This window comes from Protopterus annectens, chromosome 3.part1 (genome assembly GCF_019279795.1).
Source record: "Protopterus annectens isolate FY-2018-M chromosome 3.part1, PAN1.0, whole genome shotgun sequence".
NCBI classification, from domain to species: domain Eukaryota; kingdom Metazoa; phylum Chordata; order Ceratodontiformes; family Protopteridae; genus Protopterus; species Protopterus annectens.
This window is the reverse complement of record NC_056732.1, coordinates 1,237,020,796-1,237,048,292: the sequence shown is the minus strand read 5'-3', so window position 1 is coordinate 1,237,048,292 and position 27,497 is coordinate 1,237,020,796. Positions and strand designations below refer to the sequence as shown.

The 27,497-nt window shown below is 40.1% G+C and overlaps 1 protein-coding gene across 1 annotated transcript in view; it reads right to left on the bottom strand.

Annotated features, from left to right (window-relative positions):
* Nucleotides 1–27,497, bottom strand: part of IGHMBP2 (immunoglobulin mu DNA binding protein 2) — a 751,785-nt gene that overhangs the window by 513,198 nt on the left and 211,090 nt on the right. The window contains exon 7 of the mRNA XM_044067302.1: nucleotides 21,279–21,479. Within this exon, the coding sequence (XP_043923237.1) occupies nucleotides 21,279–21,479 (201 nt within the window). The remainder of the gene's footprint in view (nucleotides 1–21,278; nucleotides 21,480–27,497) is intronic.

The following is a 27,497-nucleotide window of genomic DNA, read 5'->3' as shown; positions in this document are numbered from 1 at the left end:
AATGAGGTTGCGGTCTCTGGAGCATGTGGTGCAGAGGGATTGGGATTTCTTTATGATGTAGCATTTCTAACAGAGCTGGGTCAGACATGGCTTTGTAAGTCAAGCAGAGATGGCCTCTTATTAGATGATATGAGACAGAGAATAGCTGGATTTTTTGAGTCCGTCCATGTAGGACATGTGTTTAAGGCTAGGATCCTCTTCATGAGGTACTTTTGTGGCCTTTCCAGCTGTTGCATGTGTCTAGTAAGGTACATGGAAAATGGGGCATTATACTCAATGATTGGCCTAATGAGGCAAGAGTAGAGAGAGATGATGACCCCTTTCTTCCTGGATGCAAAACCCTTGGTAATGAGATGTGCCACACAAAAGGACTTTCTGACCACAGTGGCAATGTGGTGGTCAAAGGAGAGGTTGCTGTCACCCTGTGTCCCCAGATTTCTTATACCACACCTTCAATATTCAGTGGACTCCCATCAATGTGGTAATTAGTGGGAACTGAGTTTTTCCCAAAGGGAATGATGACGCATTTTTTGGCATTAAGCTTAAGGCCATGGTTTTGACACCAGACATTGGTCTCAGTGAGGCCTTTCTGTAGGATGTCTGCATCACCTGGGGAGTGAATAATGGCTCCCAGCTTGCAGTCGTCTGAGAATTTGGTCAGCCAGAGTCCCTCCATGTTGGTCTGGATTTCTGAGAAATAGATGCCAAACAGGAGAGGACCCAGGACTCATCCCTGTGGGACTACACTCGTGACTGGTCGGCAGTCTGACTTGGAGTTCGCTACTTTCACAATGTGGGTTCTATCTGTGAGTTAATTTGCAACCCACCTAATGATATACGGGTTGATGCCTAGTTTGGTGAGTTTATTAATAATTCCTGAGTGGGGAATGGTATCAATGGCCTTGGCCAGATCGAGGTAGACTGTATGAACTGCCTTCTCCTCATCCACAGCTCTGGTGACTGACTCAAAGAAGTCAACCAGGTTGAGCAGGCATAATCTACCTTTCACAAAACCAAATTGCATGGGATCTAAAGTATGAAGATTCCCTATATCCTTGTTAATTGGGTCCATGATGATGCGCTCCATAACCTTACATATCAGACTCATCAGGCTAATGGAGCGATAATTCCTAGGATCTGTATTCACTCCCCCTTTATGGACAGGGATGACTGTAGCAGGGCGCCATTCAGTAGGGGCAAAGCCTGAGGTGAGGATGTGTTTGAACAGGACACACTGATGTGGTGCCAGTTCACTTTGTAGCTCATGTAGAACATACCCAAGCATATTGTCATGTCCCATGGAAGCTGTATTCTTGGCCTTGGACAATGCACCTTTAACCTGTGCTGCAGTAATGCTGGATGCCTGGCATTCCTCCGGTATTGTGATTGGTCCTTTGGGGGGGGGGGGGTAAAGTTGGCACTGAATCTGTCGGCCAGTATGTTAACAATATCTGTTGGCTCAGTATAGGGGGTACCATTGTGCAATAACTCAAAGCAAACCTGGGTGTTGCCATGGAGATTTTTGATGTAACTATAGAAGGCTTTGTGGTTGTTTTTAGTGTCTGCTGCAATTCTGCCTTCATAGCTGGCTTTAGAGGTTTTGATGAGAATCTCAACTTTTTGTTGAGGATAATAAGGGAGTTTTTCCAGTCCTGGACTTCACCTTTTTCTGCAACAGTTTCTTCCTTCTGTTGTAGAGTTTATTAATGGCAGAGGACCACCAGGTTGGCTTCCATTTTTTGGAGGAGAGCGTCTTGGTTCTGTTGGATGTGGCTAGTTCCATCCATTTACATACGTGTTCGTACAGTGCACTGGTGTATGATTCAGCAGTCATGCATCTATTTTCCATTGACATGGGTGCTGTGAAGTCAGCCACCTCTGTTTTTAGGAGCCCAAAGTCAGCTTTGGAGAAGCTTTTCATGGTGGTAACCTCTGCCAGGGGTGTGGGTGAGATGTGGATTTCCATGGTGGTCGGATCTAACCAGGGAAGACTTGACTATTGGTGTAGAGCAATGGTTGCCCATAATTGTAATAACCAGGTCAAGGATGTTGCATCCTCTAGTGGGAGAAAGAATGAGCTGGTTCAGGGCATTGGAATTGATGAATTCCAGGAAGCGTTGGGCCAGTGTATTGGTGAATGAGTAGTTTTCCCAGATGATGGAAGGGTAGTTGAAGTCACCTAGTATGAGAGTATTGGGTTGGACCCTAACAGTTTCCAGGGTGGTTAGGAACGTGGAGTGAGAGTCTTGGGACATGGTTGGGGACCTATAGCAGGCTACGACCTGAATTGCCATCTTACCCAATGTTAGTTGTACCTGAAGTATCTCAGATGCATTATGCTGGGCTCCTCATCTGGAGATGTGCATATCCTTTATGAATATGGAGACACCACCACCTTTGGAGCTTCGGTGCATGTTCTGGGGCCGAAAGGTGTGGAATGAGTTATAGCCTGGTAGCGCAGGGGTGCTTTCTGCTGCTTTAAACTAGGTCTCTGCTACAGCACAAATGTTGATGTTCCCCACTTTGAGGAGTGCTTCGAGTAAGTGCATCTTGAGATTTAGACTTCTAGCACTGAGCAGCATGACCCTCACATTGCATTTATTTATAGCTGTTACGGTCGTAATTTGGTCTTTGGAACATCGCATAAAAAAGGCACTATAGGGGTGGCAACAGCCTTAGTCAGTATTCAGAAACCCAGGGGTGACAGATGCAGACCATCTCTGGCAAAGCATTGAGGTCTGTCAATCATGTCATCCCAAGCAGACAGATACCGGATCCCCTTACAATGACACATGAAACTTAGCCAATTGTTGAAGTCAATCATTTTCTGCTTGTACTATGGTATCATTCTGGGCAACGGTAGGAAGCTGCTCAGTGCTAGGGTCATACTTTCCTGGGCCACATAATCCAAGAGCGCCTCCATGTCTCTTTTCATGTAGTCCAGGAACGTGCATCTCAGGTCATTCACAACAACATGGACAGTGACAGAGTCATACTTCTACTTGTTGTGAAATGACCTGAGTGCATGTGTTATGTGTTGGATTCTGGCACCTGATAGACAGCTTTTTTTTTTCTAAGAGGTCCAACAGACTTGGGGGAGGGGAAGGTGCTATTGGCCTCATGACACTGAAGAGATTTCTGACATCTTTGGTGTCTCTTCTCACTGCAATCTGTATCCATCTTTGACATTCTGTAGAAAGTACAGTTGTGTACTCTTACCATAAATGTAGATGTTCGAGTGTATCCACTGTTGCAGTCCTCACATATGGGTTATCCGGCTCCCGGTAGCCCTCAGTAGTCCCGAATACCAGAGTCCTTGGTATATGACGTCGGCTGCCGCCGGTTGTAAAACTGATGTCAGTACATCAGGTATAAAGGGAGGCAGCCGACGCCATTTCCTCTAATTTTCTTGCTTTAACTGTCAGGAGCCCCTAAAAGAAGGCTAACCCAGGAATGGTAGCACTCTGGACACATGTCAAACAAAAGATAAAAATTTATAGTCTGTGCCTTAGGAAAAAAGGGGAAATGGAGGGTGGTAAACCAGGACTGCAACAGTGAATACACTCGAACATTTACATTTATGGTAAGTGTACACAACTGTACTATGTTCTTCGTGTTTTACTGTTGCAGTCCTCAAATATGGGTTGATTCCCAAAGCCCAGTAAGAAGACAAAGGGGGGAGGAAAGATCACAGATTAAGGGTTGGTAAGAAAACCCTGCATATCTGCCGAGGCAAAACTAGCCCTGGATTTAAAAAACAAAGGTAGATTGTAATGCTTTGTGAAAGTATGGACAGAAGACCAAGTAGCTCCTTCTACAATGTCCTTAGTAGGCACACCTCTCAGAAAGGCTGCAGAGGTAGAGGCTGCTCTAGTAGAATGGGTCCTAATACCCTGAGGGGGAACCTTCCCATGCTGCAGGTAACAAAAGTGAATACAATGAGCAATCCATTTGGAGATGGTTTGTTTTGAAATAGATTTACCCTGAGCCCCAGGAGCAAAACTAACCAATAACTGTTCAAATTTTCGAAAGGATTTAGTCCTGTCTAAGTAAAATCTCAGCTGTCTATGCACATCAAGAGAGTGCAGAACCCTTTCCCCTTTATTTTGGGGGTTGTTGAAAAATGTAGGCAGGTGAACAGACTGGTTAAGGGTTAAACTGGAAACCACCTTAGGCATAAAGGAGGGACTAGTAATCAGAGAAACCCAATATGAGTGAAAAATAATGAAAGGTTCTACTGCCATTAAGGCTTGCAGCTCAGATACCCTTCTAGCTAAAGTAATAGCTAAAAGGAAAGCAGTCTTCCACGATAGAAACTTCAAATCTGCAGAGACAGCTGGTTCAAAGGGAGGCAGAGTAAGCTTTTCCAGGACAAAATTAAGATCCCAAGCAGGAGTAGGAGCTCTTCTGGGAGGTCTAAGATTACTAGCTCCCCTCAGGAACTGCTTCATCAAGGGGTGAAAAAAATGGGTTGCTCAAAGGAACAATGAGCAGAAACTGCTGAAGCATGTATTTTGATTGAAGAAAAGGAAAGTCCTCCAATAAGCAATCATGCTAGGTAGTAAAGAATGAGAGAAAGAGAAGGATGAGAAGAGTCTTCTCCTTTAGCTAGCATCCAAGAGCAAAATCTCTTCCATTTATCTGCATAGAATTTTCTTGTGCTAGGTCTCCTGACCTCATGAAGAACTTCAACCACCTGTTGGGAAAGATTTAAAGTATTAGCCAGGCAGTTAAATGCAGAGCTTGAAGATGAGGATGAAGGAACTTTTCCCCTCCCTCAACCAACAGATCTGGTACCAGGGGGAGATGCCAAGGCTGAGCCTGGGAAAGGCTGCGAAGGAGGGGATACCAATGCTGCCTAGGCCAATCTGGAGCTATCAGAATAGCCTTTGGTTTTTCATCCCTTATCTTTAGCAGCACTCTGGGAAGAAGAGGCAGAGGAGGGAATGCATAAACTGAGAGATGTGCCCATGGGAAGGACAACGCATCCACCCTCCAAGCTGTGTTGTGAAACTCCCTGGTGCAGAAGGTTGGAAGGAGATGACTGGTGTGAGTGGAGAAAGATCCACTTGTGGGGTGCCCCAATGATGACTGATGCAATGGAAAATGTCCCTGTTCAATTGCCAATCGTGAGGATCCAGAACATGTCTGCTCAAATGATCCGCCAAGGAGTTCAGCCTCCCTAGAAGATACTGGGCTATTAGATGTAAGCCCATGGATGCTGCTATGGACCATAGTCTCATGCTTTGTCTGCACAAGGGGTAAGAGTGAGTCCCCCCCTTGCTTGTTGATGTACCACATAACTGTGGTATTGTCTGTCCTGATCAGCAGAATCCCAGGGTAGAGTAGGTCCTTGAAAGTCAGCAAGGCATGCTGCACTGCCATCAGTTTGTTTAAGTTTATGTGCAGATGAATCTGCTGGGTGCTCCAAGTCCCCTGTAAGCCCCTGTCCTCCAGATGAGCCCCCCCATGCAACATCTGAGGCGTCTGTGGTGAGGGTCTGGCTGGCAGGTGGTGGGCAGAAAGGCAGACCCTTGTTCTGAGAACAGGCTGTTGCCCACCAGAGGAAGTCCATTTGTAGACAGGGAATCAGGGAAGAATCAAGTCTAAGTCCTGTGTGTGCTGACACCAAAGATTCTTGAGGTACCATTGAAGTTTTCTCATATGCAGCCTTGCATATGGGATCATCAAAATACATGAAGCCATGAACCCCAGTGCTTGCAGGAATTGCCTTGCTGAAAGCTGGGTCATGCTTGCCAAGTTCATGAAGTAAGCGGAAAGATTTCTTGCTTCTGTTGAGGGAGGAATACCATCTGGGTGGCTGTATTCAGACTCATTCCCAGGAAAACAATCTCCCTTGAAGGAACCAACTTTGACTTATTTTCATTGAGAGTGTAACCCAGAGGCGAAAATTTTCTTCATGAAATCCAAATCCTTTTCTAGTTGTTCTGGGGAGTTTGCTTGAATGAGACAGTCATTCAGGTAAGGATAAATTTGAATGTTTCTCTGCCTGCAAAAAGCAATGGCTGGAGCCAGGCATGTCATAAAAACTCTGGGAGCAGTAGATAAGCCAAAGGGAAATGCAGAGAATTGAAAGTGTTGTCCCCCAGCCCTGAAGCGAATGAACTGCTTGCAACTTTCCCTTATGGGGATGTGCAGATAAGCCTCCTTGAGATCCAAAGTTACCAGCCATGAATCCTTGCCCAGCATTGGTAGTAATTGTTGAAGGGTGAGCATCTTGAATTTAGGAATCACCAGAAAAGTGTTTAGAATGGACAGATCCAGAATAGGGCGCCAGGTGCACTCTTTCTTGGGTACCAGAAAAAGCCTTGAATAAAAACCTAGACCTGCCTGATTTGCAGGAACTGGCTCTATAGCCCCCATAGTCAGTAGAAAAGAAATATGAGTTTGTACCTCTGCCCTGAGAGTTCTGGGTATGTGTGGGTATCCTTGTAAAACAGGGAAGGTGTGAAAGCAAAACTTGTAACCTTGGTTTACTACATTGGCCACCCATTTGTTGTCTGTGATAGTAGACCATACCTCTATGAACCTGGCTAACCTTCCCACCAAAGGAAACCCAGGGTCCGCAGAGGTAGGGACAAGAAGGCCGGAATCATTGAGAATGTTTGCTTAGGGAAGCTGGCTTAGAACTCCCCTATTTAGCAGAAGAAGAATGCCACTGTTTAGCCCTTTGAGGGGCAGAAGCCTGCCCTCTGGAAGATCTGAAACCCCTAGGCCTAGAGTGACCCTGCTTGCCAGGATCCGGGAAAGACCATTTCTTGGAAGGATAATGCCTACTAAATCGAGGAGGTTGAATCTGAAGGAAATCATTTACAGCTTGCACAGATTTTGCCTTATCCTGCAATTTCTTTAGTACCTCCTCAGCCTTACTACCAAAAAGATTGGCCTTGTGCAAAGGAACATCCAGCAATTTAGATTTTAACTGGTTCAGAAAGAGACTGCTCCCTGATTACAGAACCAGTGGCTGCTGCTCTGCAGGAAGCCTCCAAAGTGTCAAAACCACAATGAAGTGAATGCTTATTAACTAAAGTGGCAGAATTCAGTAAGTCTTGTAAATCTTTGTTCTCCATCATGGAAAGAATATCTCCATGTTTAGCCTCAATAGCCTCCAAAGTATGCTGCTGATACTTAAGCATGTGAAAAAGACAATTCACGGATCTAATGGCAAGAGTTGCAGAGGTATAGACTTTTTTACCCCACCTGTCCAAGGCCCTAGATTCCTTATCAGAAGGCACAGTGTTTTTAGCAATAGTAGCCTTAACACCCTTGGGGCCTTGAGAAACAATTTCTGGATGAGCAGTAGGGTTTTTAAAAAGGAATTGATGAAATTCAGGAACCCTGTAATACCTATCTGGTTTTCTGGGGGCAGGAGGAACAGAATTAGGAGTTAAAGAATTTTCCCTGAAAACATCATCCACAACTTCCAATCCTGGAGGTATAGCCAGAGGCTTATGCTGTGGCAAATCTAGAAATTCCCTGATTCTTTTCTTAGACTGAGGAAAATCCTGACATTCCCATTTAAAATGCTCCCTAAGAGTATTCAAAGTATCCCGGTGAAAAATCTTCTGGAGGGGAGGCAGAAGGGATAGAGTCCTCAGCATCAGAATCCTCAAAGCCAGAAAAAAAGTTGAGACTTTCCTTCTTCACCAGCAGACATACTGGAAGTCTCAGAATCTGAAACAGACAAAACATTAGGAGATAATACCCTAGCCCTCTTTGAAGGGGGAGGGGTGGGATGAGAGCCCCTAATCAGGGAAAGATCATCACCAGCCATCTTAACCAACTGGGACTGAGGTACAGGAGGGGAGGCTGATGCCTGCTTGTGAGTAGGTTTGCGGCTGGAAGGTTTACTAGCAATCCAGAGGAACACGGGAAGTCTAGCAACTGCAGAAGTCTGAATTAAGGTAGTCAGTCTGGTTCTGGTCTCATGTCGAAAATAAGAGGCGTCAGAAGCCAGTGCCTGCAAAGTGGCTCTGGACTCATCTGAGGCGGCGACAGGCGGAGGGTCTGAAGATGAAATAGTAGCCTGCGGCATGGAGGACTCCGTAAAGGTCTCGGTAGAGGCTTGCGGCTGAAAATCTGCGGACTGCAGGGGCTGCTAAAAGCACCTCACTGACTACCGCTGTGCTGACGACCAATTTTATCAGTGTGTCGTCAGCAGATTTAACCCTAGGCCTGTCGCAGTCCTTGTCTTTGCATTTCCTAGGTATATCTGAAGTCGGGAGACCAGAAGATGCCATACCAATGAACTTAGGCCAGACTGTAAAATGCTAATACAAAATCTTAGCTTTATGGCGAACAGTACGTGGGTTAAAGGAAGCACAGAGATCTCAGTTAGGGACGTCGTTCTTAAGGCCCAAACAAGTTATACAATAGGAATGGAAATCACAGTGCGGAATCTGTTTTCCACAGGCAAGACAGTTATTAACTTTGTCTGACATTCGTTAAAGCAAGAAAAGAGGATCCCCAATGGGGTACTTATCTGAAGGCATCTTCGACTTGGTAGTCTGAAAGTGAAACAAAGGTAAACGTCCAACCGGCACTAGTGCGAATTGCATCTGCTTCAGGCTCCGCAGCAAGAAAGACTGGGGAAATGGCGTCTGCTGCCTCCCTTTATACTTGACGTACTGACATCAGTTTTACAACCGGCGGCAGCTGACGTCATATACCAAGGACTCTGGTATTCGGGCCGACTGAGGAGTACCGGGAGCCGGATAACCCATATGTGAGGACTGCAACAGTGAAACACGAAGAACATCTTATTTGTCCTTTGTTATGGACTCCCAGACTAAGAAGCAGAGAGTGGTGTTGCGTGTTATTCTGGCATGAGGGATGGTAGGGTGGGCTGTGGGGGTTGCTAAGGGGGTGCTTCCTATGCAGTCATGGCTGCTACCTTTTACAGGGCTGAACTCGGGGTCCCCTAATTTTCTTTTCTGTTCACCTTCCATCTTTTCTTGAACTGGTCTTTTTTTTTTTTTTTTTTTACCTTTGGCTGGATTACCCCTTCCTTGCCTATGATACAAGAGGTCTGGTTTGAAAGGGTAATTCCTGACAGTGCATGTTTCATTCCTTGTATTATTTTACCATTTTCCCATATTTTGTTTGAATACTTCTGATGTCAGCCTCCCAAGAGCAGGTTATTATCAAGAGGGGCATCAATCAGCTACATATTGACATTTCTGGCATGGGTTGTATCCTCAGCCAAGCATGCTTCCTGGTCATAGAGACTGTTGCTCCTGCTCTGGGTGCTGCAACAATACTTCATATCCACACCTAATGGAGTGTTTTGTTATCTGACTAGCCACCTGGGTGAGCTCTAATAGTTTTACCATAAAGTCAGCATCACACATCTCCCTGTTTTCTTTCCTAGGTGATCTAAGCTACCTGAAGCTTGGTCATATGCATCTGGTAATGAACAGCTCTGAAGGCCAGGGCAAAAATGTGTACACTTTCTTCTCAAATATTTCTGGAGTCCTACTCTCTTTGTCACTGGTCTGTACACTAGCAGAAGGAACCAATTTGTATTCCTTATATGGATCTATTGATACCACTGCTGGATCTGCCACTTGGTTCCTACATAAAAATCTGTACGACTCTTGCACCTTACAGAACCTGCCAGTTTTCTTAGGGGTGGGGAGGTGTCAGTCTAGTTCCTGATAAGCTGTCAAAAATACATCCTCCAGAGCTCCTATTACTGGAGGAACTGCCATGGTTTTGGAGGCCTATAGACACAACAGGTGAAAATACTTCTTCTGTGCCTCAGAGGCCTTTCTACTTTCCTATTTGAAAAAGTGATGAGATGGACCCTCAGTGTTTGCATCAACTTTAAGGGAGGAAAACATCTGAGAAGAAGAATCTAATTTTCCCCACCTATTTCCCTACTTTCTATAGAATTCTCCATCTGAATAGCAGACTGAGCCCTCTTCCTGTGGGAGGAAGGAACACCAGACACTAAAGGCTCAGCATCTGGTTGAAAAGCCTGCAAAGCTTTCAGAATACCTTCAGCCACACAAAACCACTGTTAAAGAAGAAACTGGGAAACATTGGAAAACCAGCAAGGTGCCTGCAAGATGGGTGTCTGTCAGTCTGTCTGCAAAAGACATAAATGTGATTAGTTTTCTGGGACTTTTTCAATGGGATATTCATTCTGGAAGCTCTTTCCTCTGCATGTGAAACAGTGGCTTCCACATCAAAACGTTAAATCTCCTTTTTAACTAAAACCCAAGGGGTGGCACATCCCCTCCAAAACAACAATGCAAGCCTCTTCCTTCTCAAGCACCTGGGGTTGGGCTTCCATGAAGAAGCCTACTGTGTGCCAATCTGAATAGAGAAGTCAGGATCTGCAGGCATGGCAGCCTCCAAATAGGCATTGCCACTGGCATGAGGAAAAGCAGGTGTTCAGTCTGGGGGTTGCAGAAGTGCCTCATTGGAACAAATATCCTTGAACCAATCATGGGAGTTGAGTGGTCATCATCAACATCATCATCAGTTACTGCCCCATCCACTTACTCCTTTCATTTCTTTTTCAGTGGAAGGTCGAAGGCGCAACAGGCAACTCTTTCGCCTTTGGTACAGAAGGCTACGGTTTCCAGTCCCACATCAGGTAGATTGATTGCAGAAACGTCAGTGAATCATGGGGGTGGGGATGCTGCACTCCTGAGTATGTCATTCTTTGGATAACATTTTAAACCAAGATCCTATGGCACCCATCAAAAAGAGTAGGAGAAATTCTCCGATGCCCTGGCCAAATTTCCCCTCATAGTATAAATACCACATTGAGTCTCCCCTGAAAAGAGGTTACTAGCGTAGTGGGGCTAACCCAGTCAACAAATGATAAATAAAATAAAATAAAATAATATATCCCAGCAGATGCCAGAGCAGAGCATGCTAAGGCATCAAGCTTCATACATTCAAGGTAGTCATGCAGGGTATCTAACTTACTCTGAAGGCTTTTAGGGGATGAGTCCCTAGCAGACATCATAGTTCTGGATAATGTGGTCCAAACTCAAGCAGAAAACACATTGAATGTGATAATCTTTATGTGGGATCTGTCTACTACAGCTGCTCCTTTTGGACTCAAGACATAAGGGTATCTAGAAATGAAGTCAATAAACAAGAAGTGCCAAAAGCTAATAAGCCAAGAAAAAAGAATGTGTTCCCCAGTGGGGTACCAATCTGTCTCCTGAGATCCAAAGCTGGCCAATCACACAGGCACACACTGTTCTCAATGCAATACGAGCTATGTGTCTGGAATGAACTGCAGCAAGAAACTTCTTAAGACAGCATAAGTAGATGTCTGCTTTATACTGCAATGTACAAATGTACCAGGAGCTAGGTGCACACTACACCAACAGGAAAGGATGCTGAGGCTGGATATCAAATACACTTAGCTGTGAAGTTTCAGAAATAAAGACTACTGTAACAGTGATATAAATGAAAAGCATCTGTAGAAACATGCACAATGATGAATGAATATGTCAAGTTTGAGAAGAATAATTAGTTTAAGTAATCCTGAAGTCTTAGGATTATACAGCTTGGAGGGTCAGAACTTTCTTTTGCAGTTCAGCACACAAACCTGCTCCACTTACGTATAAAAATATTCTTGTGTTTGGTCTTCTGGGTTCCTTTAAGATGTTTAAGACATGGATAGAGAAAGAATCAATGTAAGGAATTATAACTGCATTCTCCCAGATGAAAGATTCAGAGTCTTGAGGTTAGGATGTAATATTGGGCGGCCATGGTGGAGCAGCAGTTAGCATTGTCACCTCACAGCAAGAGGTTCTCCAGTTTGCTCCTTGGCTGGGGTGTTGTCTGTGTGGAGTCTGCATGTCCTCCCTGTGGTCATGTTGGTTTCCTCCGGGTGCTCCGGTTTCCTCCCACATCCCAAAGACATGCTGTAGGTGGATTGGACACTCTAAATTGTCCCTAGGTGTGAGTGCATGCATGTGTGTGCCTTCTGTTGAAGGTTGGGCGCCGGGCTGAAAACTCGACACCGTAAAACTCCACTGCCAATCATGAGCAGACAGATGTTCTACTATGGTGACCCCTAACCGAGAAAAGCCGAAAGAAGAAGAAGAAGAGGTTAGGATGTAATATTCTACCTTGTTGTTGTCAGTAAGAACATGAGTAAAAGCAACCACCATAGTGAAGGGTGACAAGGTTAATTAGCTGAAAACCATGACTGTGAGTCAAAACAAAGCATTCATCAGAACTGGGCAGAATACATAAATATGAAAGCTTGAGTCCATAGCAAAGAAAAGCATCTATGATGTGTGATAATCAATTCACTTCTGGAAGACTACAAATCTGTATGAGGTCTTGAAAACGTGTGGCTATAGCTTCCATTCATAAACTAAAAAGGTAGATTGCTAAACATTTGTCTACATGAAGGTACACGCATTACGCGCTGTAAGTTTCACATACAGAACTGTCATTAGTGATATTCAAAAAGGACACTGAAATTAGTGATAATCTGGCAAAATCTATACAAGATATACGAGTATGACATATAGACGTAAACCAAGAACAGAATGCGATCTACATCTGTCAGGCTGGAGGCAATGGTGCAAGGCACATGATGGAAATGACCTGCATGTTACACAATGGGGAAAAAAGGGACAAACTGTCATCTACTGTAGCACAGATATAATAATATAGGAATGCAGATCGGAATTTACTGTACTACCTAGACATAAGTAACACTGCATACAGTTTGCAAAGTCCAACGTCTCTACCGCCAAGTGCAAGGGTTTTCTATTCATGTATTCCAGTGCAGATGGAATCGAGAAAGGGATAGTGTCCTTGTGCCCATTTATGGCACTGATAATAACTGCCTGCCTTATCTTCCTTCCTCCCCCTCAGTCAAAAACACCTGTAATATCTAGATAATAAGGATGTGGTTAGCAGACATGTGGTTGCCGAAGGATGCCCTTTGAGTTTCACTGCAACTCTTCCACCACATTTCAGCAGCACACCTGACGTATGGCGATGTAGCTACAAGGCACATAATGTGCATCATGATGCCATTTTTTCCTGGTAACACCAAACTGCCATGGTTCTTTCCTCTGTTGGATGTCTTTCTCATAAAGATCTAGTATGTCTGCACACTGAACAAGGTGTGTCTGCTGCAGTGTAATCCAGCTTCTGACTGCAGACCAACAGGGAGATTGTACTTGACAACAGGCAGGTGTCAAGTGGAATGTGGACAGCCAATGATCACCACAGCAATCTCCAAAACTGGTCTACAGCATGTCAGCTTATAGTGTACAGTTAAGTATATTATACTATACTATACTATATTATATTACACTATATAATATTACATTATGATATAACTATGTCTCAAATACTGGTACTGCTGTACTACAGAAAATGACACGTTGTTTCCTATGGTGATGATGCCCCAAAGCCATGAGAAAGAGGGAATTACAAATATATATGGGTTATAACTCTTGCCTGCAGAACATAATAGCTACTTGTATATCATTACTACAAAAGTATCTGGTTCTGTGTTGCATCCTACTGTAGGGGGGTTCCCAATGACACTTTCTTGTGGGCTGCTACAGTGTACATGTAGTACTGTGCAAGCCTACAGGACATTATGGCAGATCAGTGGTTAAGGTTTCTGTCTGACATCTCTACCATTTAGGGTTCAAATCTTATCTTAATTAATGTACCTGTGGAGGCTGTATGTTGCTCCATGTATCTTTACAATCTAACAGTTAAAACAGGGTATTAAGGTTATGAACTGTTAATGAACTGCTTCCTATAGTCCATAGTTTAATTCCCTCTGCCTCCGTTTGCCTACCGTGTGACTCTTAGCGAGTCACATAGTCAGATATTGCTCTTGGACAATTACTAACCAGAAGTAGGCTCCCCAGTGGTGTCCTTAACCTCATGCCTAGTAATTACCTTCAAACCTACACAGTCCTCTGGTTGCGATGCACAGTGTGAAGGGTCTGATTTTGTTTTTTGAAGTATTCTAGCCATTTACATTGCTATAAAAACTGTTGCAGTGGTTATGCTGAAGAACATGTCAGTTCAGCCAGGTGATCTAGAGTTTGAATTTGGATTTAGATGCTGTAAGTCTGCACATGTAATCTCATATTTCCTGCTGATTCTGTACTTTTAGGTTTGGATTGCAGGAGCTGGAGAAGAGAGATAAGATGTTCATGTTTCTTTTATACCTTCTCCCTTTTATCTGAGTTTATATAACTTCAGAGTCAGCATATACATACATACATACATACACACACACACACACACACACACACACACATATATATATATATATATATATATATATATATATATATATATATATATATATATGTAGACTGGGATGTAGGGCACAACCCTCATACTGAGAGGTGCAGGGTTACTGGCAAAAATGATAATTTTCTAATGTTTTGCAAAAGTTTTATGGTAATTCTTGTAATGTTAGCTGTTTTGGTTTCCATTATTCACATCTTTTTTTTTTTTTTAAACAAGAACCATCTTTATGAAATTATCATGTATGACGTAGGTCATATTAAATTTGTGTAAATGACAATAAACCATAGCGACACAATCTCAGTTGCAAAAATTATACATTCCAAACCGTGCCAACACAACTGTAGCTGCAAACATTATACATCACTTTTAGCATATCCAGTCATTTTTAGTCAACCATTACATAGCTCATTTAAATTTTGCCTTCTTTTAAACATTGTTCCTCTTCTCCATATATTGATCCCACATTTCCCATTTTTTCTTATGTAATTCGCTCCTACCCTTTTCTAAAAATCCCAGTTCCGGTTGTTTTAACTCTGTTACTATCTTCACTACTTCTAGCAAAGTTGGTTTAGACTTTGATTTCCATTTTCTAGTAATTGCTTTTTTTTGGCACCCATCAAAATTAGATTCAACAAGGCCTTACTATGTCTAGGTAATTCTGAGTTTGTATCATAGATCAAAAATATAATTTCCTTAGTCACTGCAACTTGCTCACCCAGCATCCCCGACACAGCAGTCTGCAGGGAATCTTTAGTCTACCAACTCATTACACTCCCAGAAAATACGTTCCCAGTTACCTCTTTCTGCCCCATCACACCTCCAACATTTGCTGTCTACCTGAGGAAAAAAAATTGTTGAAGTCTGCTTGGGGTATAAAAATACCTATGTAAGCACTTCCAAGCAAAGATCCGAAATCTTCTAGATTGTGCTGCATATTTGGGAGACATACATATATTCCCCCATTTTTTATTTATGAATTGCTTATCTAATCTCTCTTCCCGGTCCTTCCTAACCTCCTCTGATATATTCTTATAGTTATCATACAATATTTTATATGCTCTAATAATTATTTCTTTCTTAATAGCAACGTCTGTTCTAGATTCTACTAAAACCTCTACCAGTTCTGGTCTTTCATTTAGGACCGCGTATTTCTTTCTGTTTGCCTATACTCTGATATCAATTCTTGATATGGAAGGCAATCTTTAGCCTGCAGTCCAAATAAGTTCCTGGTATCTTCCCATTCTATTACCTTTCCCTCTCTATTTATTCCCTCCCAGTATCTTGGTTCCTTTGTCATTTTTCTCCAATACATTCCCGCCCCCTCTTGCCTATTGTCTATATCTCTTAATTCCAGCTTAGTTATTACAAGATCTTCTGCTAGTTTATGAATATAATATTCTGTATGATTACTGTTGTTCTCCTTAAAGGTCTGCATCCAAAATCCCAGTCTCGTTTTGTTAGAGCTTCCCCCATGTTTCATCATCACCTCTTTTCACTTTTAATTATAGTTTTCTGTTTGCGTTACATATAGGAGCCTTAACTGTGTTGCTCTGAAATATCCCTTCAACTAGTGTAATCTCAATCTGCCTTGTTCTGCTGGAAGAATAAGCGTATCCCACTTGACTCTTGCTATCTTCCCTTCCTAGATAAAATACTTCAGCTCTGCAGTTGCTATTCACAACTTTTCTCCTCTGGTTGCTAAAAATATGCCTGACCAGTGGATAAGACTAAAGGGACTAAAAACATTTTAAGGGATTGCATCTTACTATCAGTATCCATACAACAGAGCTTCCATTTTCTCAGTTTTTGTACTCTTTTGTTTAGTCTCTTCCCACATATCCTAAGCTGCCACACAGTATTAGTTTTAGTCCATACTCCTAAATACTTCATTTTTATCATGTCCCCATAAATATGGATATTACTGAACCAGTTTGTATGTGGGCACATCATTTACCATTATTGCTTTTGTTTTTACATCATTATGTTTGCATCCTGAAAACATTTGAAACTGTTTCAATACATTCCACAACTCTGTAATGTCTCTTTCTGGTTTTGTCAGGTATAAAATAATGTCATCTACAAATACAGCCAGCTTTTCTTGACTACCATAACAATTACATCTTTGAATTTCTGAATCCCTTATTTTCTTTGCCAATGGTTCTAAATATAATGCAAATAAGAAAGGGGAGAGAGCACACCCTTGCTTGGATCCTCTGCTCAAGCAGAGATTACTAAAGAGGACCCCACCCACTTTCATTTTCACTTCTGATCCTTCATATATCTTCCTAATCAGCCCTATAATTTTATCAGGGAATGCAAATGCTTCACATCTTAACTAAGCAAAATTACATTAATCAAAATGATGCCCAATTAAAATTTTTAGGGGGGTGCTACTTGAAAGGCTCTGGTTTTATGAGCCCTATGTAATTGCACACCATGTTTGTGAATAACACCGAAAGTTATTTTTCCTGCACAAAGAATCTACCAACTGACTTTGTTAATCTGCAAGATGCACTGATAACAAACAATTTAATTTTTATTTATTTAATTTATTCAGTTTGGTAACCTGGATAGAGTACTGATCCAAATGGACCTATTTCAGTTTCAGCCTGGACAAATATAAATGACCATGGACAAGCAAGTTAACATGAAGTATTATGAATACAAACAAAATGTTATGTGAAGATAGCAGTGAATCAATAACAGTATTAACAGTAGTAATAATAATAATAATAAAGTAGACAGTACAGAGGATAATAGGAAGGGACGGTTAGAGTAAGGAGGGAAGAAGAAAAGAGTTAAATAGTGAAGGGATAAAACACAAAGTGTAAAAGATTATCAAAAGTAAGGGTACACAGAAATTAACTATATACAATATAAACAATGTGGAAGAAATGGCACACAGTAATGTAGGGAAAGGATGCGAGAAAGACAAAGGTGCCTAACTGGTGAAGGGAAAGTGGGGGATTGGGTAACGTGTCCAGAGGGAAAGAATTTGTAAACTGACTCGGACTTGAGATGATATTTAAGGTGAGCATGAAATGATGGGTATGCTATGAGGTCTTTAAGAATAGTAGGGAGGGATTCCCAGAATTTGGGGCCTAGGATGGAGAAGGCATGGTTAGCGCAATGAACTAATGACAAAGTCCAACTGATATTGCTTTTTTGTAAATTTACCATATAGGGCTAAAGCTCTGAAATGTTAATGAGCTGCCTTCCGTGCCCAGGGTTAGATTCGTTCCACCTTCATTTGCCTTGTGAGATTCTGAGTAAGTCTATTAACCAGCTGGTGCTTCTTAGTCATCCCAGAAAAGGGACATTTGTGTTCACTGGGCTTACCCAGTCAACAAATGGGCAAAAATAAATAAATACATTAAACAGGAAAAATATATAACAACAAAAAAAAAAAAACTGGAAAGAAAACAAACAGAAAAGTTCAGTAAACCCAAATATTACGATTTGTGATTCAGGCAACCTTCTCTAAAACACATCCTGCTGTACTTCAAATTAAGAGATGAAGCAGGACTATAACAATACTTGGTATACACAAGTTTCTTGCATACCTATCTCTGTATCTTTCAAGGTAGGTCTGAGATGTGCTTGGTCCCTGTAGGAAAAAAATAGCACAAATAATGAAATTCTGGCCAGTAAAAGGAAATGGAAAGTAAAAAAAAAAAAGGAAACAGGATGTGTATAAAAGAAAACCTAATGATTTGCTGTTATTCATTATCATTTACTGTTACACTGACCTTCCCAGATTTATTGCAATATGAATCAATGGTAAAGGTAACTTGTTTACTGCTGTCAATACAGGATGAGAAGTAAGATCTCTCATAATATACTGAAATGTATCTGTTTATGAGAAAGTCTGGCACCTGATGCCACTTCCCAACAGGTACTTTACCTCAATGTCATACCAAACAGCCTCCTGCATAAAGACAATTGTGTGGGGTTCTCTCTTTTTAAATAAGAAGATAAAGCATACCTCTCAAATGTCCAGATTTTCACAGAATCTACACATTTTTGCCTTATATTTTTGGTCCATTCCTCATAAAATTTGTGGTTTTCTGGCAAATCTCTGAGGACTGATATCAGAAATAATGACATACATTTAAGTTTCAGACTTCATATCCTTCAGAAAATGCATGCTAACATAAATCCTGTTATTCTAGCAAACTTTTTAAGTTTATAAGAGCAACATTTAAAATCTGTCACTATTTTGGGGTCTTTGTCTCCCAATATTTCAATCTTTGTACAGATTTCTTGCAACAAGAGGTTGAGAGGTCTGAGATAATGATTGGAATTTTTAGAGAGGCATCCATTCCTCATCACAGTCAAAAACCTCATTTAATTCAAGTTAATCTGCATATTCATTACCCGAGGAAGCATGATAAAATAATGCAATTCACACAATGCAGGAAGGGACACACATTCTAAATCAACAATGTGATTAACAAAGAAATCTAAATCATAACTTGCAAAGTTGAATTAGTCGTGTAAAGGAAAGAAAATGTAACGACTTGGCCTTCATTGTTCTGACTGAACAATAGATGGCGGTAGTAACATGGATCATAACTTTTCACCCCTGAAATCATTAAAAGTTGCTAGCATGATTCAGTGTGGTCGGTCTTCCAATCTGTGCTTTTCTTTCTGCTGCTACGGTTTGTTTCTCCCTCCCAGCAGACCAAGTACGGCACTGGGCAGCACTCTACTAGTCAAACATTCATTCTAATTCAGCATTCAGAGTATGGCCCTATTTCACCTTTTGAAAAAAGAAAAAAAAATAAGATAAAACAGTTAGTAGGTTCATATGAAAGTACTAGGCAATCGGTTGGCAGGCCATTTCTAGCCTAGCCAATAACCATATTCAAAATTTCCCTCCAACCTCAAGGAGGGCAAGAAAGGATAGACAGGGAGAGACTTTAAAGTTGCCCATACAATTTTCTAGGTATACTTTGAAGGTAGCAAGGGTGCAACTCTCCTTGACATATTGTGGAAGTTTGTCCTGCAGGTGAGGGATATAACAGGATATGAATTAAGTGTGCCAACTTGTCTTATATATTTGTTGATGAAGGTTTAGTTCCTTTAACACAGTATTTGATATACCATTAGTTCTGCAATGGAACAGGAGTCAAATAGGGTTGGATCTTCCATGGCACAAAAGGCAAGACAAAGATCTCCATGGAGGAGTGGGCAAGAGACTGAGTACAGAGAAAGGGCTGCCAGTCTATTCTGATAAGTACGACGTTTGAGTCCACTGAACTTTTTAGTTATGAATGTCTGAGGTATCTCAATTTGTGTGACATGTTTAGCTAAATACATACCTGAATGTAGATTACATTCAATATTGGTTCTGATAAGACATGAGTAAAGGGAAATTAAGAATTCTATGGATCTAGTGGATACACCTTTGGAAATCAAATGAGCCTGATGAAAGGCTTTCTGAACTAATGTGGAAGCATGATGGACAAATGGTAAGGAATTATCAACAACAGTACCCAGATCCCTTACAACAGTGTCTGACAAGGGGTCATCTCTTATGAAACTGTTTTGTTTACCAAAATGAACTAAGCTACATTTTTGTACGTTTAATACTATTGTCCTTCTACCAATGGTTAACATGTTCTAAGCTGTGTTGGAAAAATTGTTAGCCATCTGAAGATCGAACAAAAATACCAAATTTACAGTCATCTCCAAACTTAGTTAACCACAGGATGCAAGTGCTGGCCTGAAGGTCTGAGAAATACATGCTAAATAGGAGAGGGCCCAAAACTGAGCCCCGTGGTGCACCACTGGTAACGGTTTTGTTTTCAGAAGTGGTACCTGCTACTCTAATCACGTGTATATTCTGCAGTTTTGTGATTCCTTGTAATTATGGTCTTCTGAAGGTTAACAGAAGAATGTCTGCTTACTTACATTCACAAAAATAAATATCTAAATAAGTGAAACACAAGGCACTTCTGTAAAAAAGTACAAGCAATTTGGTAATAATATATAAAAAAAAATCAGAAAATTGCCTCCAAATATATCCTTCATGAAAAAATAATCACCTAGTCATGCACACTGAGGTAAGACACACACACAAAAAAATAAATAAAATTAAAAACAACTTAGCACTGTTCAGACTACTACAGTAAGCTGTCACCATTACCAAAGTGGCAGCGTACTAACATCAGGATGGGTAGTGGCTACTAGGCTAGCTCAGTGTACAGCCAGTTAAATTTCTTCAAATTAAATGTAAATAGAGAATACAGCATAAATGCTCAAAGTGACTGTAACTGCACAACATCGCTACAGTAGCAAAATAACAATCCTGTTTACACTATATCCTGTGAACAAAAGTGATGGTATGTAAAAGATATCTTAGCATGCAATGCTGTTACTGGTCAGCCCAAGATGTGACATAGTACTGTTCAACTTTTGCTTTGGTTTCTACATAAACAGCTTGCAGGAGTTGCAAACTGCTTTAGGCTGAGTGCCCAGCACTTGCCTAACTCATTACCATCTCCCTTTGCACCACCTTAGCTACAACTACTCCTTACAAACGGACTACAAGGTTCTCTGAATCTCATCTCATGTGTCCTGAATTTAAATGATGATTTACTACACAACACATTCTGTCTATATTCAAACTGGCAAGACAGAGGAAGTTTTTTTAATGCTGTCCATGTTATGTCAAAGCATACTTCTCAACTGTCCAGAATTTTGCCTCATATTTTTGGCCTGTTCCTCTTAGTCTGTGTTTTTTGGCAAGTTTTTGAGGATTGCAGTTAGTAAATAATAATAAACATTTGAGATTCACACTTCATATCCTTCAAAAAATGTTTGTTAATGCAAAAAGTCATATTCTAGTAACTTTCTAAGTTCCTAACATAATATTTAAAATCTGTCTCTGAGTTTGGCCCTCTGTCCCCTGATTATTTCTGGTTAAGAGACTGAGAGGTATGTGAAAAAGAAATGACTCTTCTAAAGGCAATGCTTACAAATGCTTGATCGATGTCCTTACGGATATCTTCAATGATCTGCTTATCATCACTGTGTGCCAATACTGCATCCAGGGAATGACGCTGTATAGACTCCAGCACACGTGCTGGATGACCTAGACGTAGAACCTTCACTCTAAATGTAGCCAGTCTTTCTACAAGGTTATCAACTGCAACATTGGAAGGTGCACAGCACAGGACCTGAAAGGCATTTAACAAAATATTGGTTACTACGTTAATATAACACATTAAAACTAGGTGATTTCATAGTAACAGAAGTAATACATGACATACATAAAACTAAAAATCTATACAAATTAAACTTGGTGATACTATGCATTTCGAAAAAGCTGTAAAGATTGGATGTTAGTTTAGCACATGCATAAAAAATGAAAACTTTTTACTGCATACATCATTGAGAAGAAACTAGGTAAATAAAGCGGAATGAAGACATTTTATACTACTAAATTTTGAAAAGTACTCTAGGTATTGGCCCAGATGTATGTTACATAACTCAAATCAGGAAAAGGGCACTGACAATTAGAGTTTTCAACCAAAAAGAGTTGTCTCTGGCATCGCTGTCTTTAACAGTGCAGTGAATTTAAGACAAAACTTGCTATCAAAACCATGACAATAAATGGAACTCTAAGAAAGTGGTCAAGAATATGGCAATAAACCTCAAACTTCAATATCTGAATCTTAGTGGACAACAAAATGTCAAAAAAAGAAGACAGAAAGGAAATGAGAGGGAGTGAGAGACGGTCACTCCTGACTCTCTGGACCTAATCTAAAACCCTCCTGCTTCCTGAGAGGAGGCAGACACATCCCAGTGATGAATCATACTCATGGTCATAGGGATTGTTTTATTTATATGCCCTACCCATTGCCTGACATGCAATCATGTAAAGCCATTATGGCCTTGAACACCTGTCTCCTGGTATTTTGCAAGCACGGGATGTATAGCTTGGTATTACTACCAGGGTTGCCTTCCCTGCTTATGACTCCTCTAGCCCCCTCAGGACAGGATAGCCGGTAAAAAACTGCTGTCTTTTTTATCCAACACCAAGATATCTCCTCAAGTGCAGAACTTGCTAACCAAACCTAGGATGCTTTTGCTGCAGTCATTGTTCCCTTCCTCTGTATCACAGAGCTGACCAACCATTCCCAGGTAACAAATCCAGTGCTATAAAGCATCCCAAGACAATCCAAGCAAAGTGGTCCAAAGTCATGAAAAAGGTCCAGTACAGCGAAATCTGCACAACAGTAAAATCGATATTTCCCGATACTTCCTTCCATAAGGACCATACAACAAAGAAAATTGGCAATTCAAAAAAGCATCCCAGAAGATTTAAAGTTGAGGAAATTCAGGCTGGCAGTCTACAACTCAGAATCAACTGAAAATATCCACAAATCATGTAACCAAAGGGAGGAAGAACAGCAAAGTCCTCTGTAGAAAACACTCCTTTATTGAATAAAACCACAGTAGTTAAGCGCTTTCATCCCTCTCGTAGGGACTTCTTCAGAACAATACCATCAAGATTCCCCAGCATTCATATACATCTAACAATAAACCAATTAATACCTGTTAATTGCATTATTTAAAATTTACATTGTTAACAATTAAAAGAAACATACCCTTGTACTCATACTATATATATATATATATATATATATATATATATATATATATATATTATACAATAATGTTATTGAACTGTGTAACCTTGTTGAATAATAATGTTAACCCAAAATGTGATTCATTTTTAAAAAACAATTCAAATTCACCATTTCATTTATACCTGGAAACCTAGTGGCATCCAGAGTCAGTTGCCATTTTAATTCACAAACATCTAAAAACTCATTTAGTGTCCCCCCCTGTTGATCCACTTTAATTTGTTGTATTATTAAAAACTTAAATGAATGGCCTACATTTTCCATAAGATGCCTACTCAAAGTATTTGTATTCTTACCATGCCTTATGTCTAATAGAAGCTCATAAATCCTGTTCCTAAACCGTCTACAAGTTTTTCCTATGTAGAATACTGGACACAGGGAACATTTTGCAATATAAACTACATTCTTGATTTAACAATTATAATGACCTCTTATGAATATTTTCTTACCATTTAGTTTAAAAATATCATCCGTAATAAGTATATGGGAGCACTGGGAACTCCTCCCACATTTAAAGTTCCCAGCCTTTTCAACCACACCACAGTTACTTAACCTGCTCCCTTGTTCCAAAATGTCCTTGAAACATCTGTCTCTCTTGACAACAAACTTTGTTTTTTGTATAAAATATTTTGACATATTTTTGTCCACTGACAATAATTCCCAGTTTTTTGTATTATTTGACATACCCTTGTGGGCATCCTTATTCTAGGTAGTAATAAAACTCAAATGTGCATACACATTATTCTCTATATCAGACTTTTTTACTTCTACCACAGCTGTTGTATCTAAGGAATTTAATATAGGTAAACAAAAGCCATTCTTCAATTTATTAATAACCTCTTCCCTAATAGCAGTTAACATTCCGTTGGATTTCTCTTCTTAAACATATCTAATATGAAATTCACCTCTTCCATACATTTATTATCCAGGGAAGTCATTTTTGCAGCACGAACTAACTGCCCTTTTACTATAGATTACTTTTGAAAATCAGGGTGCCAACTATTAAACTCCAAATATGAATTTGAAAAAGTGGGTTTTCTGTATATTCTTGAAACCAACGTTTTTTTTCTCTTCGTTTATTTTTAATTCCACATCCAAATACATTATTTGTGTTTGACTATATTCATGGGTGAATTTAAAACAACTCAAAATGTCATTAATGTAATCCAAAAACTGCATTAGAGAGTCTCTTGTCCCAATCCAAATCAAAAACATATCATCCAAAACTCTAGTGTTATTTTTGATGTAACTCATGTACAAAGATTTAAAAATAAAACGGTCATCCCAGTATGACATAACATAATTTGCAAATATGGGGGCATAAGCTGCCCCCATAGCCACACCGGTGCTCTGACAAAAATACTGGCCCTCAAACCTAATGAAATTGCGTTTCAGTACCATCTCAATTAGGGCCACAAATACATTCATTTCATCTTGATCATATGTGTCTGTTATTTGTAATTGGGTTTCAAACTATGCTAAGCACTCTTCATGAGGTATTACTGAGAATAAGTTGCAAAAAAAGTCACCAAAAACATATTTTCCATATACTGAAATTTATTTAAATTCACCAAGAACTGCCAATAATCTTTGCATATGTGTTTAAAGTGTTGCAAACCTCTCTCTAAGTGAAAATCCAAAAATTTACCTACAAAACAAGTTTTGCTTCTTTTTGCATCTACAATAAGTCTAAACTTTGGATTTTCTAACCCTTTATGATTTTTTGGCAAACCAAAGATGTTTGCTACCACTGGAAGTTTGTTTCTCATAAAATTGTAAGCATCTATATCTATTTGTCCTTGCAATAACATGTCTTCTAATTCCAGATCCAACTTTTTATACAAAATATTAATCTCATTCAAAGATATTTCACGGTAGGTGTCATCCATCAAAAGGGTTGACATACAATTTAAATAATCCCTTTTGTCCATTACCACCACTCCACTGCCTTTATCTGGCTTCATTATACATATTTTCTGTCTCTCGAAATGTCAAACAATAACATTTTTTCATTTTCTGTTAAATTATCACCTTGAACTTCACAAAGCCATTTATACACTTCCCTTATGCCTAATTCACATACATTTTCAAAGGAAACAACCAAATTACACATAGGTGGATTAAAAGTACTTGGTTTACATAATCTTGTGTTCATTTGGTTACTGTTACAGTTACTATCTCCAAACCATGCTTTTAAATTCAATTTCCTTGTGAAAAGTTTCAGGTTTATTAGGATATCAACCTTTCTACTCAGAACATAAGTGAAGCCCTTTGCTAACAAATTTGCATGGGTTGTCTGAATATCTTTATATGAGTAATTAGAAATCTTAAAATCCCCTGTTGCATTGACAATAATTTTTGGCAAGTTTTCCATTTTGTTTGTGCCATGTGGCATGCCCCCCATAAACACACATTCATTGTTAACTTCAATATTTTGTTCATTATTTTGCAGCATATCATTAAGAGAAACACTTTTATCCATTGCATAAAAATCTAAAATCTCACTAGCATCTAACATTAAACATCCATGACAGTTTGCTTCAACTTCCCGGTGATTGCTGTCAGTATTTAAATTATATAAAAACAAAACTTCATTCACAAACATGTCATTTCTACACGCATTCTTTGATACACCCATGTCAGCGTCCATATCAATGCAATGAATGTTATTTCCACTTGAATGCATATCAACAACCTCACCAAAAACTGTTACAGACTGTGTAGGCTCACTACTTTCAATTAAAAACTGTTTAAACATGTGTCCAATGCATTTGTACTAAAACAGTCACCAACAGATGATTCATTACTTTTGTTCCCATTTATGAGGTTGATGGCAGCATCCATCATTTCTTCCGCTGATAGGGAGCATGATATAAGTTTTTTGGTCTTGCTCCCTGTACTGCATAATCCCTGTTGATGTTGTTTTCCCCATAATTGTAAGTTTGATTGTTTAAACAAGGCCCCCTGTTCTTCAGCCTCTCCGAGCGCCTTGTTCCTTGGTCTAAAGGGGCGAGTACTTGATAGCGTTGCCGCTGACCTCATCTCGTTGTCTCTAAGTTCATTCTAATTGGAAGGGACGTCTGCGTTGCTATGGCAATTTACTAATACTGGATATGCCCTCCCTTTTGCATCTTAAGTAGTGTCTCTTTATTTTATTCATTTTATGAGTGAAATTATTCCACACATTTTCTATGTGCATGAACGAATTATCATAATTCGTTCTGTACTGTTCGAACAATAAGTCCAACTGAATCATTGCATTTTGAATGTCCAATTCCGCAGTCATAGCTTCCATTTTTTAGTTGTTATATTTTATCACTAACTTGAGAATATCAAAGCCCGCTTTATCAAACACCACATGTAGCTCCTTTATGAAGTCAGGATTCCCCTCTACTCCATTTGGGTAACGCCACAGACGTAAACCACGTGGAACCTGCTCAAGTTCCAAATTCCTCTGCAGGTATCCATTCTCCAACTGTAGTTTCTTGAACGATAGCATAGTTTTTTCAAAAGCACTCAGTTTTTCTGAGAAAGAGAGGGTTTGCACCCTCTCAACGGGCTCCATACTCACTGCATTAAAATTATAACTGTTATTTCTCCAAGAAAGAAAAGAGCTTTTTACACCATCGTTTCCACTGCCTTCTTCATTACCATCACCAGTTCTCGATGCTTGGGTGGGTTGTGTTAAAGGAAGCCCCAAACTGCTGCCTGAATTGCTGCTGACATTCTGTATATTCAAAAGATTCTTAATTTGTATCAAACTCATCAGGTTTTCAGGTTACACAGTTCAATAACATTATTGTATAAAAAAAAAAATATATATATATATATATATATATATATATATATATGGATCTACTTCAGTAGATCGAGTCAGCACAACACTGAAGACCAGAAAACCGAGACTAAAACACCGAAACAGTGTTAAACGAAAAGTGCAAAAGCGCAAACCTCACAATATAGAAACTGAAAGACTGAAACTTGATTAAATCGAAGCACAAAACACCGAAAATAAACAATTGATGTGATGTGACGCACCACTTCCAGCCAGTGACATAAATGAATATGTGTAGAATACAACCGTAATCCCGTTAAAGTCCACACATCAGCGTGCAAAATAACAACTCTGTGATAAATAACAATACTGTGCTGTCTAGTGAACACACATTTTCCACAAAACAATTCCAACATAACAGTGCCCAAATACTCCCAATTGCAACGGGACAGTGTTGAAAATAACGATACCGCATCACATGGATGTAATATACCAACTTCATATTTTTAGTAGTACAGCGATAGCTTTAAGGAATTCCAATACAGAATAGTTGTCCTTATGTTCCAACAAAAACTCAAACTGCCTTTGTCTCTGCACTAATCGCCATTTCTTAGGCGATGGTGGACAACCAGCTGATATTCGAATCCTCAATTCATCAATCCTGTTTTGTTCCCTAGCTAAAGTAACCATCATTACTGATAAATCAGTAGCTCGACTGCCCAAAAGGCATCTCAGTCGTCTATGCCACACCTCTACCGAATTTTGAGTAC